Source organism: Mustela lutreola, chromosome 13 (genome assembly GCF_030435805.1).
Source record: "Mustela lutreola isolate mMusLut2 chromosome 13, mMusLut2.pri, whole genome shotgun sequence".
Lineage (NCBI taxonomy): Eukaryota > Metazoa > Chordata > Mammalia > Carnivora > Mustelidae > Mustela > Mustela lutreola.
The window spans coordinates 3,631,425-3,650,305 of NC_081302.1; the positions used below are offsets into that span (position 1 = coordinate 3,631,425).

At 42.3% G+C, this 18,881-nt stretch overlaps 1 protein-coding gene across 4 annotated transcripts in view; it reads right to left on the bottom strand.

Moving 5' to 3' along the window:
* Window positions 1-18,881, bottom strand: part of MYO16 (myosin XVI) — a 579,863-nt gene that overhangs the window by 298,252 nt on the left and 262,730 nt on the right. For all 4 annotated transcript variants that reach the window (XM_059144127.1, XM_059144126.1, XM_059144125.1 and 1 more), the window contains exons 10-11: window positions 9,848-9,998; window positions 115-225 (exon numbers count right to left, since the gene is read on the bottom strand). In XM_059144127.1, the coding sequence (XP_059000110.1) occupies window positions 115-225; window positions 9,848-9,998 (262 nt within the window). The remainder of the gene's footprint in view (window positions 1-114; window positions 226-9,847; window positions 9,999-18,881) is intronic.

Consider the following 18,881-nt stretch of genomic DNA (forward strand, 5'->3'; position numbering starts at 1 on the left):
TATCAGCAAGACCAGAAACAATGGTAAGCCCTCTCCTTGTGACATCGGCAGCACAGAGCGGGGACATCAGCAGCAAGACAAAGCAGCACCCAAAGCCGGCTCAAGGGCACTTACGTATATCTGATTGTTCCCAAAGCGCTTCTGAATCTCGTAAAGCAGGGTGCCATCGTTCAGCTCACTGAGCGTCGCCAGGTCATCGCTGGGAGCAGGAGGCATCAGCTTGACCTGGGAAGACAAACAAAAAGATCAATTCTAATTGCTTTCCAATCAACTCTCTTCACAGTTGGATGTTCCATTTCCTATTCATGTCAAACGCTTAGAGACCACGTGAGTTTGAAACCATTATTAAAAAACGAGATGGTGGGCTGCCTGGATGGCTCAGTGGGTGAAGCCTCTGCCTTCAGCTCAGGTCATGATCTCAGAGTCCCGCATTGGGCTCTCTGCTAGCCAGGGAGCCTGCTTCCTCCTTCCTCTCTCTCTTTCTCTCTCTGCTTGCCTCTCTGCCTACTTGTGGTCTCTGTCTGTCAAATAAATAAAAATCTTTAAAAAAAAAAAAAAAAGAGATGGTTCACGTAGAAGAAGGAACAAAAAAATTCCAAAGCCACAGAGAGATGTCTTCAGATGACAGTTTCTGTCCTGTGCCCACGACTGTGCACGAGTGCTCGCACACACGCTAACCCCAAAACCCCCAGTGCCATCTTCCGTCCTGCAAAGGCATCAGTCTGCCAGAACCATTCGAGCACGTTGACTTTCCTAGTCCCCACTCAAAACGTAGACTGCTCTGAGCTGCCCTGCGTCCTCTACGCCCGGCAGCTGAAAAGCTCACGTGTCTGCAGTGTTTCCAAAGCTAAAGCAGAACTTCTCCCATTACTGTTGTTGGCATGCTGAAGGAGCCGGTGAGCCTGGAATGTAGCTTCCGCACACATGGGGGAGGAGGCCAGATTTTGAAAGACTCTAGAATTTTGGCTCGGGATTTTTATTCTTCTCTACATGACTCCTACAATGAAAGTAGCTGTGAGAGTCAGATAATTCTGTCATAAAGAAAAACATGATTCCCTGTGATAGAGTTATAAAACTGCCAAATATTTCAATTTAAAAAGATGAATTTGGATGATTTAATTGGGCAAAAACCTATAATTTGCAAGTTCAGAATTGACCATGTTTAATTTTACCTATACAAGGTAGGTTGTGCAAAGCAGACCCTTGATCTGTGAGGTCAGCCTTGGTTTTCTTTTGTCAAACACAGAGGAGCCAAAGACGAAGAATACTCTTATCCATGCCTCTGTGAGTTCATCGGTGTCCATGGTGAATTTTTAACAACAGCAAGCTTATTTTGTATCATTACGTTCATGTCTGTATTCTGTATCAACATTCCCCTTTTGTATTGTATTTGCACTACATATCTTATCCTCGGATGTATCACTGTTAAAGAATTTGGACTTAAATATTACTGTTTATCAGCTAGGTGTTTATAGCATTGACAGATATGGAACATTAAAAAAATATCTAAGTGTAGGGTGATCTCTCTGCTGTGAATGACGGATTCGCAAAATGGAATCTTTCTCAGGAGTTCATAAATTCAAGTCTGTGCTCTCCCAGGCTTCCTCTAATCCTAATGTACTCACAATGGAACCTCAGATTCTTTCCTGGGAATCTCAAGCGATCAGAAGAGTGGTTTGTCACTTATAAAAAATATATGTTTATAAAAATTAAAGAAGAGTGGTTTGTCATGTCTCCCACTTAGAAGGGTATAACCCAATGGGCTCTGGTATGGGAAATATCACCATTTGGATAAGTGGCAAACACCATATTCCAAGAGAAAGTTGTTTGTGTATTAAAAATTAGTTTGTACCCCAGTGTTCATAGAGCAATGGACACAGTTACCAAACAGTAGAAAGAGCCAAGATGCCCTTCAACGGACGAATGGATAAGGAAGAAGTGGTCCATATACACTATGGAGTATGATGCCTCCATCAGAAAGGACGAATACCCAACTTTTGTAGCAACATGGACAGGACTGGAAGAGATTATGCTGAGTGAGATAAGTCAAGCAGAGAGAGTCAATTATCATTTGGTTTCACTTATTTGTGGAGCATAACAAATAACATGGAGGACATGGGGAGATGGAGAGGAGAAGGGAGTTGAGGGAAATCGGAGGGGGAGATGAACCATGAGAGACGTGGACTCTAAGAAACAAACTGAGGGTTTTGGAGGAGAGGGGTGGTCAGGCGTTGGGTGAATCTGCTGGTGGGTATTACGGAGGGCACGTATTGCATGGAGCACTGGGTGTGGTGCATAAACAATGTATCTTGGAACATTGAAAAAATAAAACAAAATTTAAATATAAAAAATAATAAAAGACTATGGCAGAAGTAAAATAAACATATAAAAAATCAATTTGTAAAGCACTGCAGACTGCATAAAGGTCAAGAAAAAGCCTCTCTTCTCCCCATACCGTGCATACACTCAGCCAACACCCTGAGTTCATTTTCTTTGCTTTTGCACATTTTAAAGAAATAGGCCTCAACATATGGTTCAGAATTAACCTGTATGGAGCATAGCACATAGTCTCATTAACATTAGCTGACTAGGGCATTTTAATTAGCCACAGGCATAGCTGGAAGACTTCAATACTGTCAGAAATATTCACTTAACTAGTCAAGAGTAGAATCTGAAAGTTGGTACTCGGGGCTGATAAAAATGGAAGTCAAACATCCCGCCTCTCCTGATACTCTCCCTGCTGGTCAGAATCAGTCCTGGGATCGTGGGTAGGAGTTGTTCTTTTTTCCACACTAAACACTTAGCTCTACTTAAGAGTCTCGTAGGGGCACCTGGGTGTCTCAGTGGGTTAAGCCTCTGCCTTTGACTCCAATCAGGATCCCAGGGTCCTGGGATCCAGCCCCGCATCAGGCTCTCTGCTCGGCGGGGAGTCTGCTTTCCCCTCTCTCTCTGCCTACCTCTCTGCCTACTTGTGATTTCTATCAAATAAATAAATAAATAAAATCTTAAAAAAAAAAAAAAAGAGTCTGGTAAGCCCAGGATGCCTCGGGGGCAGTGATCAGCAGTCCCCTCCACCCAGGCAGCGTTTTGTGCTGCGTTTTCCACCAGTCACGCTGACCTGGGTAAAAAAACTTACACACCGAACTGAGCTTTCTCACTTAAAAAAATGCTACAGAAGTGTGTCTCAGGCTCCGATTCTTTTTGTACTAATAGGGATGACTGTGTGTAAATCTCAGTGGTGTATCTCCCCGGATGGGGGGCCTTGAGCCTTTCTCTTCCCCAACGTTACTAAGTCACTTTCCGTCATCGCTTATGATATAAAAGACGATGGTGTGTCCCTTGCGGGAGGCCGTGAGGGTGAGTCTGTGTGGAGGCCTGGCAAGTGTCTGCTCCGTAGATAAGTGTGCAGTGACGGGGTGTGTCGGTACCTAGACAGACAGACGCAGAGGGTCGTGCGCACCAGAGGCAAACTTGCTGCCAACTTCCCTGAGCGCCGCCTTCGGAGAAAGGAGCAGGTGAGCATCTGCCGACGACCCCGGCCAGGGTCCGCGGCTCTCAGCGGACGCCCTCAGCTCTCATCCGCTCTAAAACCCAGATTTCACATTCACAGATCCCTTTTTTGGGAAAGGACCTGCTCTGAAGTAGTAATTTAAAAAATTTTGAAATTTATGGATATAGTTCCGACCTCCTTAACCAGGAGATGCAGAACTTAAAGCCCAGAGAGGCTGCACAGTTTCCCTGGGTCACACAGCAGCTAGGTCAGAAGGAGAAGCTGAGACAATCCCCGTCGGGGAATAGTGGAGAAAGTCTAGCCGATAACGGATAATCCGGCAACATATTCAGTCCTTCGCAGGTCCGCTTCTTGCTCAGGGGCTCTTTGCCAGGCACGTGCTAGAGGGGAGACCAGAGAGGGAGCAGAGCGCTGAGGTCTTACACTCTTACAGTCTGCTGGCGGAGAAGTAAGGACGCAAGTAAGAAACTACAGTCCTGAAAAGTGTAGGGGGGAGAACTGGAGGGTGCTCTGAAGAGTGAGAGTGCCCTCCCGCTGGGGGTCTGAGAAGTCGTCTCCCATGAGGTCACAGCAAAGCTGCACCTGGGCCTAAGGCTGCGAGGCCAGCCCGCGGGCTCGAGGAGAAGGCGCGCAGGGAGAGGGGAGAAAGCCGTAAGGGCCATGAGGTCCTGTGAGCGGCAGAGCTGGAGGAAATGGGACCCGTGGCGGCGGAGGGGGAGAGAGGTGCGCGGGAAGACAGGGCGGCTGCTGGGACAGCTGGGCGAGGTGCTGCCAGGCTCCCGAGGGTGGGGATACACAGCGTTTACGACTCAGACCCGCAGAGGAGGTCGAAGCAATACTTACACTGATGCAACTGCATCGTACCTGGGATCACAGATGCAAGTGTGTGTCCTTAGACAGGAAAGTCATTCAGAAAATAAGTACCAACGGGAAAGGATGTATTTCTAAGGAATTAAAAACCTACTGGCTGAAGTCTTTATACACAGACATAAAAGGAAATTTTCATTATCAATCGAGAGACGGATGTATATATCTTTTTTTCCAGTGTCTCTGCAAGCATTTCCTGAACATACAAAAATGTATACACCTCCTTGCACACAGATATGCACCCCAGAAAACAGATACAGATGTGCATATGTATATCTATGCATATTATACATCCATGTTAGTACACATATATATACATGTTCATGCATGTTCATGATATGGTACAAGCCAACAGTGGATTGCAATAGCTTTGAACAATGCAAAAATAAGACAAGAGGCTTCATCAAGGTAGTATACATATTCCCCTCCCAAAGTATCACAAAAAAGAGACAAATTAAGAGCAAGATTTTTTTCTCTAGAAGAAATGGATTTCATTTCTTCTATAATAAACTTCCTTTTATAACCACAGCTCTTACCAGCTCAATGCAAATTTCTGGGGTTCTGTTTAGAAAAAGCATGGAGAGTACTAACAAGTCCGGCATTCGTTCCAACAAGCCCGGAAGAGTTCTTGCAGACGTCTCGTTGGGGTTCTTAAGGATTTCCAGCCACAGGGTCACAGCTGTTCCCTGGGTTAGGGAAACTGTGAAACTGACAGCCAACATGTGAAGACACCCTCGTCTGTGTGCACTAAGGAAATGTGACACGTCGTGTGAGAGCCGTGTGAAAACAGAACAGACCCCAGCTCGTACATAGCACCATCCGCAAAAACCATCCGCGCCTAAAGATTCAGAAGCCCGGGGACACCTGCTAGCAAGTGGAGAGGAAAAGAAAAAGACACCTCTGAGTATCTCTATGCTCTAGTTGTAGACTCCGTAATGTCTACTGCCCACGTCCACCTAACAAAGACAACAGAAGGCAAAACAGAGATGGGGTAAATATATAAAAAGGATTAACGTCCCCCCTCTAGGGCTGACCACTATGATTTCTATGGAGATACGTTTCTCTGTCTATCTCTGTAAGAGGAGATATCTAGAACATAAATTAGATATAGTTCAGGACAGAAAGTCGGGACAAACTTCAGAGAAACACTTAGAGAAATGTTTCGAGATCCAAAGGGAGCTTAACGTTTGGGAATATTCTGACTTCCCCAGTTCCTGGTCTCCCCTTGTCCACACCGCACGGAGAGCCGTTCCCTTTACTGTTCTGTTTGTTTGGGGCTTTTCCCTCTGGGAGATGAGCAGTCTGTGCGCAGAGACCACACGTCTGGCAGATAAAAGCGGTGGTCTGACAAATGGGAGAAAAGCCAGAGTATCTTGAGGAGAGGAAAGAACCGAATATTCATGAATTAAGAGGAAAGAGGAAGTCAGGGAAAAAACTAGCTGACCTGGGTGGTCCTAGCAGAGAATAAGGTAATAATCTGACAAATACTCATCACCATGGCTAGACAGCATTTTAGCTATTCCCTCCTGCTCTTGTTATCCTGTTAGATGTTTCCACCACAGTAAGACCTACCAGGTCCTTTCACTTACTGGTGCTTTGACATGCCAAGGATTTATACTTTCGTGTGCATGGAGATAGGTGTGTCTGTGGACCACAGAAAGAGAATTCTCACCAATCTTAAAAACTCTTGTACCAACATGCAGCCGGGAACCCCCTCTCCTGTTCATACAACCATCACAGGTCCGCGGGCTCTCCTGCCGTGCCCCCAACACAGAACAAGATCCAGAGTAAAAGAAACACTTGTGATTCTCAGCCATTTGCTTAGAGTTCTGAAGTTTGGCCATTTTGTAATTTATAGGGTGCCTAGGTGGCTCAGTCGGTTAGGCATCCCACTCTTGGTTTTGGCTCAGGTCATGATCTCAGGGTCATGGGACAAGGCCCTGTACAGGGGACTCTGCACTCGGCGGGGAGCTGCTCTTCAGTCCCTCCCCTGCTTGCACACATGCATATGCACCCTCTCTCCCAGATGAATAAACAACTCCTTAAAAAAAAAAAAAAAAAAAAAAAAAAAAAAAAAAAAAACCTTAATCTGTAAATTGAATATAAGTCAAGCGATGAAGAGGGATAATAACTTGCCCACAGTGGTATTTTGAGGATTAAGACAATGCAGGCGAATGCATGTTTAAGCACCGCAATGTTCACATAAAGTATAATTCTGTATTATTAGTGTTTGAAGTCACCTACACTTGCATTGATGAAAATAAACTCTGTGGGTGCGTTGATTGGAATTACATCAAGAGCAGTTAAATTCAGCCGTTCTGGCAAAAGCTACCATACAGTCAGTGTATATCAATAACAATGAAAATATAAATACATCTTACTGCATTTTACTCTGTTCTTTGTAAATGTATGATAAGCCCTCATTTCTGTCAGCTTCCTAGTAACCCTGTGAGACCTATACCATGTACCCATTTCACAGATGAAGCTGATGAGGTCAAGGAACCTCTGAGTCATAGACTTTCAGCAGCAGACGTAACCAAAGCACCTGCCTTTCTCTGAACTCCCAGGCTAATGTGCCTTCACTCAGTGGCAAAAAAATTGGAATTTCAAGCGTGAACGAAATTTAAAGAAATATATTCACAAAGGAAGGAAGTGAAGGGAGGGGGAAAGAAGTCAGACGATCAGAGTGAAGGGAGAATGCAGGGGGAGGAGCAAAGGGGGAAGGAAGATTGGAAAGGAAATCAAAGGAGGAATATCTTGCACTTTTAGGCAACTTGAAGAAAATTTCTGTCTTCTCAGAGATATTATGTGTTCATTTTGGTGATTATCGAAACCCAAAAGTTTAAATCAAGCCTTGAAATATTCACTCACACAGTAACCATTTGATAAAACCTACATTTTATAAAAATCTGGAAGGAGAGATTCTGTGGGTTTTGTTTCAATTTTTTAGAAAAATGTCTCCATTATGTACTTCTCCCTAAGATGTTCCTCAGAATGTTCTTGTTTTGACGAGTCTTTTCTAAAACACTTTTAAAGTATAACTCGGTCAGTGGATATTGTTGGTCTTCCTTGAGAGAGAATCACCGACGCACCTCACGGCCAAGGAGAGAGGCCCGTGGTGCCCACAGAGGGCAATGAGAACACGTGAATGTTCCATCAATAATGTATGAACACAAAACCTGAAAAACACAAAACCTGAAAAACTGAACATGACTGCAACTGCCTTTAAGGTCTAGGATGCAACTATAAATTGTATAATTACAAAGAGTTTACATTAAAATCAGAAAGGCCATTCTATAAGGGTTAAACCTGGTATCATGTTGTGAGTGTCCTTTTTTAAAGATTTTAATTAATTAATTAATTAATTATTTTATTTATTTGGGAGGGAGAGAGAGAGAGAACATGTGGTGTTATTGAGGGGAGGGGCAGAGGGAGAGAGAGAATCTCAAACAAACTCCCCACTGAGCACAGAGCCCCATGAAGGGTTCCGTCTCAGGACCTGGGGGTCATGACCTGAACCGAAACCAAGAGCTGAACGCTTAACCAACTGGACTGCCCAGTCACCCCTAATATCTTGAGTTTTCAGAGCAGTTTTAGATTCACAGCAAAGCTGAGAGGGACAGAGATTTCCCACGCACCCCTGTCCCCACGCGTGCACAGCCTTCTCCAGCATCAACACTCTCCACCAGAATGATGACATTTGTTACAGCTGCACCTCCACAGACACGTCACCATCACCCCAAGTCCATGGGGTACATCGGGGCTCACTCTGGGTGTTGTACATTCTGGGGTTTTATACACATGTGGAATGACACACACCCATCTCTGTAAAATCATAGAGGGCAGTTTCAATGCCCTAACACCCCCCTAGACTCCACCTCTCCACCCCTCCCCACACCAGCCCAGGCAGCCTGTGAACTTGTACAGTCTCCATGGTTTGGCCTTTTCCGGAATGTCAATTACTAGAATCATACGCTGTACACCCTTTTCAGACCAGCTTCTTTCACTCAGTAATATGCATTTAAGGTTATAGGAAGTTCATAGGACCCTTGAGAAAGTTAAGAAAGAACTTGGCTTTCCATCTTACTAACATTTAATTTGCCTACTACAGCAGATAAGCTGCTTTCCTCCAAATTCATGTGTGGAGGCTCTCAATGCGACTCTTTGGACATGGGGTCTTAAGGAGGCAATGAAGGTTAGAGAAGGTCATAGGGGTGGGTCCCTGATACCATCGGATTGGCACACTTCTGAGAGACACCGGACAGTTCCTTCCTCTCTCTGTTTCCTCCCCCGCTCAACCCCCGTGCGAGGACACCAGGAGAAAGCAGCCAGGAAGGGGACGTTCATCAGAAACCTTAACAGCTGGCACCTTGACCTTGTACTCCAAGTCTTCAGAACTGTGAAAAATAAGCGTCTGCTGCCTAAGCTACCCAGTGTTAGTATTTGTTACAGTAGCCTAAGATGACAAATACACCTGCTGAAATTTTAAAGTATCTCAAAATTACAAAACATGTTTATTAGTTATGATTAAATAACAAAATTAATGAAACTAAATCTTGAAAAGATGGCCTTAGAAAAATCTAGCTAAAATGTCTTTAATATATTCAAAATTAGATACCGTGAAACAAACCAGTTTCAAGGATTACTCTGACATTTATAAAATTATTCTGCCATTTATAAAACATGAAGCATTTAAAGATCATTTATTTCTCTAGGGAAATGTACTGTTTTCTATAGCCCCAAGCTCACCAGACTGATCTCCCATAACCTGGGCACTGTGGCACACACATTACCCCCTCCCCAACAAACACACACAGAATACACCAAGAGATACTTCCAAAAACCATACTTTATATAATAATCAAAAGGAGGACTAAGTCAAGCAGAGAGAGTCAATTATCATATGGTTTCACTTATTTGTGGAGCATAACAAATAGCATGGAGGACATGGGGAGTTAGAGAGGAGAAGGGAGTTGAGGGAAACTGGAAGGGGAGGTGAACCATGAGAGACTATGGACTCTGAAAAACAATCTGAAGGGTTTGAAGGGGCGGGGGGAGGGGAGGTTGGTACCAGGTGGTGGGTATTATAGAGGGCATGAATTGCGTGGAGCACTGGGTGTGGTGCAAAAACAATGAATACTGTTATTCTGAAAAGAAATAAAAAATTAAAAAAAAATAAAGGACTAAAGACATAATCAGAAATATTCAGGAAGTAGTGTACTGGCCAAGCTTACATTCCTGATATGTAAGTCAAGATAAATATACAATTCAAATCCCTGTACAGCACAATAGCAGCTATGTTTGTTCATGGTCAGTATAATATAACAGCTTATATATGGGAATTTAAAAAACTATTAACCTTTGCATTCATGAATCTTTCTTTGAATGGAAATTGTGGGTGTTTGGTTTCAAAATGTTGGATTTTAAAGCATGATGTAATAAACAGGCATGGAGTAAAGGTATACTTACCGGCTCAGGTTTCGTGGGGCCATTCACGGTAGCATTTTCAGGGATGCTGTCTTGAGACTGTCGCTTGCATAGACCTTTCGTGGCATCTTTGAACATAATGTCTTTCTCCAGCATACTGTCTTGCTTGGCAATCGGCAACACCAGGGGACTGCTACAGAAAATAATCAATACTATAATTAGTCTTCCACCGACATTGCCGTATTAATCAAGAAGGACCGCAACAGGACAGTTCCGTTATAGGAAGTTGTTTTATTCAGATAAGAAACCATGTCTCAACACAGAGGGGGAAAAAACAATCAATGGGGGGGTCTGTCAACTTTTCTATTCGCTCTAACTTCCATTCAATTTCAACTTTAAAAGAAAAATATATTCACTTCAACTTGAGAAGAAAATGTTTACCAATGTATATAGGACTGTAGGAGACAAATCAATAAGCAATTTATAAGCTAAGTGTGAACACATGACTGAACTAAGCAGGATATTTAGATGTGAAAGTGAATGCAAACAAGTGAAGGCACAAATTATACAATTAATTAAAATATTGCTCATATACAACCCAAAATATGTTATGGAATCATGGGCAATATTTAGAGTTTGTAACAAAATAACAGGGGCATTAGAGAGGAATGATGTGCTCAAGGATTCCAATATTGCAAACGATAACTCATTACTTCATTCATTACAGCTCAAACTAGGCAAAAAAAGTAAAAGCTACTTCATTTTTTTTTAAAAGATTTTATTTATTTATTTGACAGCAAGAGATCACAAGTAGGCAGAGAGGCAGGCAGAGAGAGAGGAAGGGAAGCAGGCTCCCCGCTGAGCAGAGAGCCCGATGTGGGGCTCGATCCCAGGACCCTGAGATCATGACCTGAGCCGAAGGCAGCGGCTTAACCCACTGAGCCACCCAGGCGCCCCAAAGCTACTTCATTTTTTGTTGTCGTTCCATAGACATCATTGCCAAAAGAAAGTTATTATTATGTAACGTCCATAAAAAAATAGGCACAATCTAAAAGTTTAATTTGCATTATAACAGTTTATGATAGTAAAATTTAAATAAGCATTTCCCTAAATGTTACCATATGAGCAGAAATACGTACATATTTAATCAAGCAAAATATGCATAAATGTAATTATTTCATGTATTCTATAATAGCACTTGTGATTCTAATTAATGTTTAAATGTACTTTTTGGTTTAAAAAAAATTCAGGTGTATTAAAGTATTATCCACTGTGTGGGGATGGCCATGCTGTACGTGTCTATGTCAGATACACATAGAGTTACATGCGGTTAATTATGGGTGCGTGTAACCCACGTCACCAGGAATATACAGGATTTCTGTCACTCCTGACCATCTCCTCTTGCCTGCTCCAGGGAACCCACTGTCTCCACCTGCCTCCTGCTCCTTGCAACCACTGATTATTACTTCTTTCTCTGTAGTTTTGCCTTTTCTAAACTGTCATTTAGGGGATCATAGAGCGAGCCGCTGTTAGCATCTGCCTTTGTTGACTTAATACGTGCTTTCGAGCACATTCACGCTGCTTTATACACAATGGTTTGGTTTTCAGCGCCGAGTGATGGTCTCCTGGGGGACACACTACACTTGGGCTCTCCATTCACCGAACCTTTGGGCTTATCCAGTTGTTGTCAAGCATGAGTGAAGCATCTGTCCACATTTGCATGCAGGTGTTTGAGCAGACATGTGCTTGCCTTCATCTTGGTTAGAAACCTAGAAGGAACTCCAAGCGGTCTCCAATGTGGCGCTCCCACCAGCAGCGCGTGGGCATTCCCCTGGCTTCCTGTTCTTGCCAACACCTCTCTCTCTCTCTTACACCGGTTCTAGCAGGGATGTTAGTGGCTTCTCACTGTGGTTTCAAACTTTCATTTTAAGGCGCTTATCTGGCATGAGAATCTCTTCTCTGGTAAAATGTGAGTTCAAACCTTCATTGCCAGAATACTGACTTCATATATTCTGGTTTCAAGTCCGTGGTCAGGTACGTACGTGGCAAATATCTTCTCCCAGTCTGTGTCTCACATTTTTATCTTCTTTACAGTGTGTTTCAAAGACTTTTTTTTTTTTTCCCTATGCCTTGGGCTTCTTGTGTCTTATCTAAAAATTCTTTTCCTAACCCAAGGTCAAAAGGGTTTTCTCCTAGGTTTTATTCCAGCAATTTTATAGTTGTGTGCTTTACATTTGGGTCTACGATGCACTGTGAGTGGTTTTCGCATACGGTGCTATGTACACGTCGGGGGCTGTTCTATTTTCATACGGCCATCCCAATCATCCCAATGTTTCAGCACCATTTTTGAAAAGAACATCTTTCCCCAGCCACTTATGTAGGATGCCTTTGTTAAGATTCAACTGGTGATGTAAGTGTGGGTCTATCTGGGGATGTTCCATTGCGTTCCGTTGATACAACGGTCTAGTCTACACCAATATCACATGGTCTTGATTAACGTACCTGCACAGATAAGGCTTGAAACAAGTACTTGGACTCCCCCAGCTTGGTTTTCTTTTGTTTTAGCTATTCAGGATCATTAGCATTTTCATATAGATTTTAAAATCTACTTGTCAGGGTTTATAAACATGCCTACTGGGGCTTTGATTAGCGTTCTGCTCAGCTGAACGGGAGAATTTACATATGAACAATGTTGAATTCCATCATCCAGAAGCACAGCACCTCTCTCCATTTATTTTGATCATTAATTTCTCTCAGTATTTTGTAACTTTTGGCATTAAAGTCCTGCAAATAATTTGTTAGATTTATTTTGATGTTTTAGTATCATGACAAATGAATTTTTTATTTCAACCTCCTGTTGCTAACTATAGAAATGCAAATGATGAATACTGTTATGCTGAAAATAAATAAATTTAATTAAAAAAATAAAATTAAAAGAAAAAAAAAGAATACAAACTCTGGGTAGACTTTCATAGGGGAAGAAGAGAGGAATGAAGGGCTTCTTCCAGTAACCACAAGGTCGCCCTGTTTGTGGCCATCTCTGGGCCTTATTTTCCAGCTGTACACCAAGTCTAGAAATGCGTGGGTAAAACCGGAGCAGTGAGTGGGCTGCACAAGTGCTGGGGTTGAGGGAAAGGTCCGAGGAATAGCTAAAGAACATATTTACAGAAATGTGAAATCTTGAGGTCTGGATGATGAAGTTTTACCCAATGGGAGATTTTGAAGTAGGTGAGAAGGCCTGCTGATGGGAGACAGAGCGCATTATAGATGCATTCTCTGAAACCAATCTGTAAGAAAGGCCTCTGCTGAGGGATTTCAAGCACGAGACACACAAAGGGCTTAGCACTGTGAAGCTTCAAGGATTTTGCTGTGTTCACAGACTAACAGGTTAGCTAGTCACCATTTCATGGAGAGGCACGGAAGACAAGAGATTCCTGGATCTGAGATCAAAGAGTTCGTGACTCATGGCACACACGGTACCCAGAGGTTCTTGTTTGACAGAGTCCCATGGTGGTAGGTCAGAAGAGCCAGCTTGGGGGAAACTACATGGATGCTTACACGTGCCGTGGTTTGTGTTGCAGGAGAGAAACCTGGCCAGGAGTCCAATGTTCTTTCAAGCAAGAAGCAAACGCTGCCCCAAGCAGCAGAGAAGCCAGTGCTCTTCCCTTGCTGTTTGCTCCGTGGTCCCTTTGAGCTGCCTGAGGGCCCGCGCGACTAAGGGCACGTGTTTGCAGCCTGATGCGCTGGGCAGCAATGGAGCGGGGCCCTGGCAGACTATCCCTCCCAATAGTGTGATTATTAATTTTTAAAAATTCACTATAAAATGAGAATGCTTTAAACGCTTGTAAAAATTTCACATCCAGATCTGCGGGAATCCCACTAGTGATAAGGTATTCATAACTTCAAAGACGCTGTGTTTCTTCCATGAACAACTGTGAAACAGCACCTGCTGTCCTAACTTGCAGTCACCATTCCTGGAGCTCCCAGGGTGTGCCCTCTGCTTCGCTGACATGAGAACCCTTCAAACATCTGAAGACCACTGCACTTTCTCTGTATTTTCCAGACTGTGAGTGGACTGCCATTAACACATTGTAATAATTAGATGGAATTTAATGCATGATAATCTCCATTCTAAGGACTCAGACATATTAACTCCTATTAACAGCAGTATAAGGAATATCTACTTTTCCACTTATTTTTTAGGTGAGTACACTGGGAAAGAAAGAGAAGAATGGGCTGAGGACACACAGCGCGGCAGGAGTGGAGGTGGGACTTGAGATCCAAAGCTTGTATTTTTTTTTTGACAGAGAAAGAGAGACAGACACAGAGGGAACACAAGCAGGGGGTGGGACCCTGGGATCATGATCTGAGTCACCCAGGAGCCCCCAGAGTTTGTATTCTTAACCCCCCCAGTCGCGCTGCCCACATCCAGAATCCACCCTCACACCCACCAGATTATCTCCTTACTTATCCCCCTGAATGTCAATCACCTCTTTTTCTGCTTTGTCAGAAAGTCTTCAAAGAAAAACTAGAGAGGTTTGGCATATACCCTCCCGGTGTTTTGAGTATAAAGCGATGAAGAAAGCAGTGGTTTGACCAGTCAGGTAGAAACTACATAATGTCACCAATTAAAAAGGATTTCCAAAAGGAAGACACAGTGAGTTTACAAAAATACCTAAAATGCTCTTTTCCTATCTCAAACCTAATCACAGCATTAACAGCAGGATCAATTCTATTTCTAAATGAGAGGTGCACTTGGAAAGAAGATTGATCCAGGAATACAGGGACCTCACGCTAAGTCAGGTTTTGCTTTGCTTTGTTTTGTTTTAAGAGAGGGAGAGAGAGAGGGCAAGGAGGGGCGGAGGGAGAGGCGGAGAGCATCTTGGGCATGCTCTATGCCCAGCACAAAGCCCAACGCCAGGTTTGATCTCAGGACTCTGAGATCATAATCTGAGCCAAAATTAGGAGTTAGACACTTCTCCCACTGAGCCACTCAGGTGCCCCTAAGTCAGTTTTTACCTCAAGTTGGAAATCACCTGACCCTATAAGCCTTCAAAATCTTTGGGCCACATTTTGGCTTTGCAAATGCCGGGGTTAGATGAGGCAGGATCTTAGTGTACGCCAAGCCCTATAGATCTATGCTGTTACTACCTAATACCTCGTTATGTGTTATCTCACCCACATATTTGAAGACCACTTACACATTCAATAATATCATATATAATATGCTAGATCTTTTACTAAAAATAATTGCAAGTAACTAGTTAAAAATACTCTCATTCATGTAAGAAAAAATGACTCTAAATAATACAATTGGATCGAACGACTACTTATTTGTCATACACGTATTTTCTGTAAGAAAATACAAAACAGGTACTTTGGCTGATGGCATGTGATACTGTTTTAAAGGTTTATGGAAAACTCTTCTTTACGTTTCTTCCCACTTTCAAAATGAAATACACTTTATCCGTAATCATTGTGATTAACAGTATTCACCCAAGACAACTTCTACATATTTAAATTTTCACCAGTTATCCATTTGTACACTATGAACATGTATTAAAATGTCATTTTTCTAGAAAAAACAATAATTTTTAAGTAATCATTGCTATTTATTTCAACACTCATTAAACATTTACCAACCATGACAAAATATTTGATATGAGATTTAAAAAAAAATTAAGATGTACTTATTATCACAAGAACAAGAACTCAATAAAGAAAAGGAAACCCGGGGCACCTGGGTGACTCAGTGGGTTAAGCCACTGCCTTCGGCTCAGGTCATGATCTCAGGGTCCTGGGATCGAGCCCCGAGTCGGGCTCTCTGCTCGGCAGGGAGCCTGCTTCCCTCTCTCTCTCTCTGCCTGCCTCTCTGCCTACTTGTGATCTCTGTCTGTCAAATAAATAAATTTAAAAAAAAAATCTTTAAAAAAAAATAAAAAAGAAACCCATAAAGGATAAGAAGAAATAGACCAAATTAATCGTTGTTTCATCAAAAACATGGACTACTGCTGCAAATAGACTTCAGGGTCGCCTCATCTCAGCTGAACTCTGGACAGTCTTCTCCCCAGCCTGAGAGGGCCGCCCTCTCTCTTCTTGGAGCGCTTACTTTAGAGAACTGCCATTGTAAATTCTTCCTTTGTCCTTCTGAGATGCAAATATTCCACAGTCCCACGTGTCTTTCTCAAGGACCCCAGAGACTTTCTGTTGGGATATGACCATCTGGATGGAGAGCAGGAGCCCCAGTCTCCTGGTCTCTATGGGAGGGAAGGAGCCTCACTTCCATAAACACCAACTAGCAAACTCTGGGGGGCCTCCTCGCAAGGACCCCCCCTTCCTGCTAACAGCCCCGGGGCTTTAGCACAAGCTCATCCCAGCATTTGAAAGCTCTCTGAGTCAAGCTCACCCTCGCTCTTGGTATTGCAATAATCTTGAATAAAGTCTTCCTTTCACCTTTAACGCCTCTGGTATGATTTTTCTTTGACAATAATGAGTGAGTTTTTCATGCTTCTATGTTTTTCTGCATTTTCCAAATGTTCCTCCATGAGAAAATTTTATTTTGATTACATTAAAAAAAGAAGTATTAGAAATAGAAATTTATCTTTGAGAAACAGAAAAAAATAGGATTGAAAAGAGTATACTTTCTAAAGAAAGGTTTTGGTAGACAGATTCCCTAAACATAAATAAAATGAAAACCAACCATCCAAGGACAGTTCAGATCAAACTGGGGATAGATCATTTTAACCCGACTGTGGGCAAAAAAACCGCATGGGACTATACCAGTAGACAATCAATTTCTGAACGCTGCTGGATTTATTTAAGACTTACTGATTTCTATAAACATAAAAGGCATTTCATGCAGAGCAAATGTGCCTGTAGGAACTGAGATTTTATTTCTGAAAATGGAAACAGGAATATAATACAATAAAACTAACAAAAGCGACAATTATTGCCCATTAGGACTCTAGCAAATTTAGAAAACTATAGAAAACAAACAAAATTGACTATATTGGGCTATATTAGGCCAACAAAGAAAAAACTGAAACCGAAACAATTGTGTAGAAATGGCATATGAGACTCCGTTATTTTGGTGGTGAGTCATGAACTGAGTGGATAGTTCTCAATTTTAATCCTAAGAACACAGCTGCATAAATTACACACTATAAGGCATTTGGGTTTTTCTGCATCTACAAAATCATGATCCAAAGCTCACTTCTGAATGAAATGGCTCTTGGAGAGCTTTGAGTTAATTGATATCTTTGCCCCCCCCCCGCAATGACTTTAGTTTTTGTAATAAAAAAATAAAAAAAAATTAAAAAAATTAAAACTTAAAAAAAAAACCACTTGGAAAAAATACAACTTGTGTTTAAAAAACAAAAATGTCAGGAGCCTGGGAGGCTCAGTCAGTTAAGCCTATGACTCTTGATTTCGATTTAAGTTTTGATCTCAGGGTCCTGAGTTCAAAAGCCCCATGTTGGGCCCCATGCTAGGTCTGGCTCTTTAAAAAAAGGAGGGGGGGGCGCCTGGGTGGCTCAGTGGGTTAAAGCCTCTGCCTTCGGCTCAGGTCATGATCTCAGGGTCCTGGGATCGAGTCCCGCATCAGGCTCTCTACTCATCAGGAAGCCTGCTTCACTTCCTCTCTCTCTGCCTGCCTCTCTACCTACTTGTGATCTCTCTCTCTGTCATATAAATAAAAAAAATCTTTAAAAAAAAAGTCCATGTGTTTCTTACAGTTGAATTGGAAATGACCCTGTTTTTAAGACATTCTATACTCGTCTAGTAGTTTCAACAGGTATCTGCAAAGAAATTTTAAAAATCTAAATTAAAATAAGTTGAGCACAGCAGCCCTGTGAGTACATGAAGAGAGTTTCTGCATATGGTAGGTTATACTGTGAGCAGTGACTATCTAGTATACAGTTATGTTGCTGAATAGGTATTTAATGAATGATATTTTTATAAAACAGCATTATCATCATTCATTTCAGTCAAGGAAATCTTTAATTATCTTCATTATTGGACTCTATCTTCTTCTTAAGCCAAGTCTAGTTCTCAACCAACTTTGGAAGACCAACTAGTTATTCAACCATGCTTGAGGGACAGTGTAAATGATTTAAAATTAGAAACCAGATGAGATAATTCTCAGGGTTTCCTGATCTCTTTGTATCATATGACATGTCTCTCCATCTCCCTCTGGGCCACAGAATTCATTCCTAAATTCACATGGAACCAACAGACAGCTTTATGGTCAGTTGGTAACACAAAGCTCCTTCCAAAGACTCTGATGAATCCTAGGCTGGGAGTCTGGTCCGACTTTACCTCAGGTGATGTCATTTTACTGTGAAATGGTCACGGAAGCTGCATTGATTTTGAAAATGGTCAGGTCCCTCAGCGTCAGGAGTAAATGCACGAGAACAACGCCTCACAGGAATAACCAGAGAGGTGGTGGTCGACCACCACGACCTGGGAAATTAATGTCCAAGCACAACTGTGCCTCAGGCTCTACGAGTAAAAATGCACTTTCCAGGATTGCTTATGCAAGCACCCTGGACTAAATTATTAGGAGACAATTTCTGTCAAGAAAGTCCCCAGGTGTGGCGTTGAGGCATGGGTTAAAGGCTATGTCCTTCATTTGCAACTTCATGTATATATATATGTATATATATATTTTTTTCTTTTCATTTTATTTATTTATTTATTTATTTATTTTTAGATTTGTATGACAAGATTGTGCACGCTGTGAGCCTGGGGAGAGACTTGAGATAATCTTCCTGAACCTGTTGCCACCTCAGGTTGGAGAGCATTTCCAAAGAATCCAAAGACTGTGGTTCTGATCGTGGCTGCTACTCACTCACTATCTCCATAGGTCTGTCACACCCCTGGGTTTCTGTTTCTCTGTAAGTAAAATGTAGATCATTATGTGTATCCCCCCTCAGTCATGGAGTTTAAACGAAGATCGGTGGAAATGATGACTGAAAGCACAGTGCTATGCGAATCATATTTCTTTTCATTGTGCAAGAAAGGCCATAGAAGAAATCCTTGTGAAGCCACAGACAGTTGGCTTGCTTTTAAGTAAATG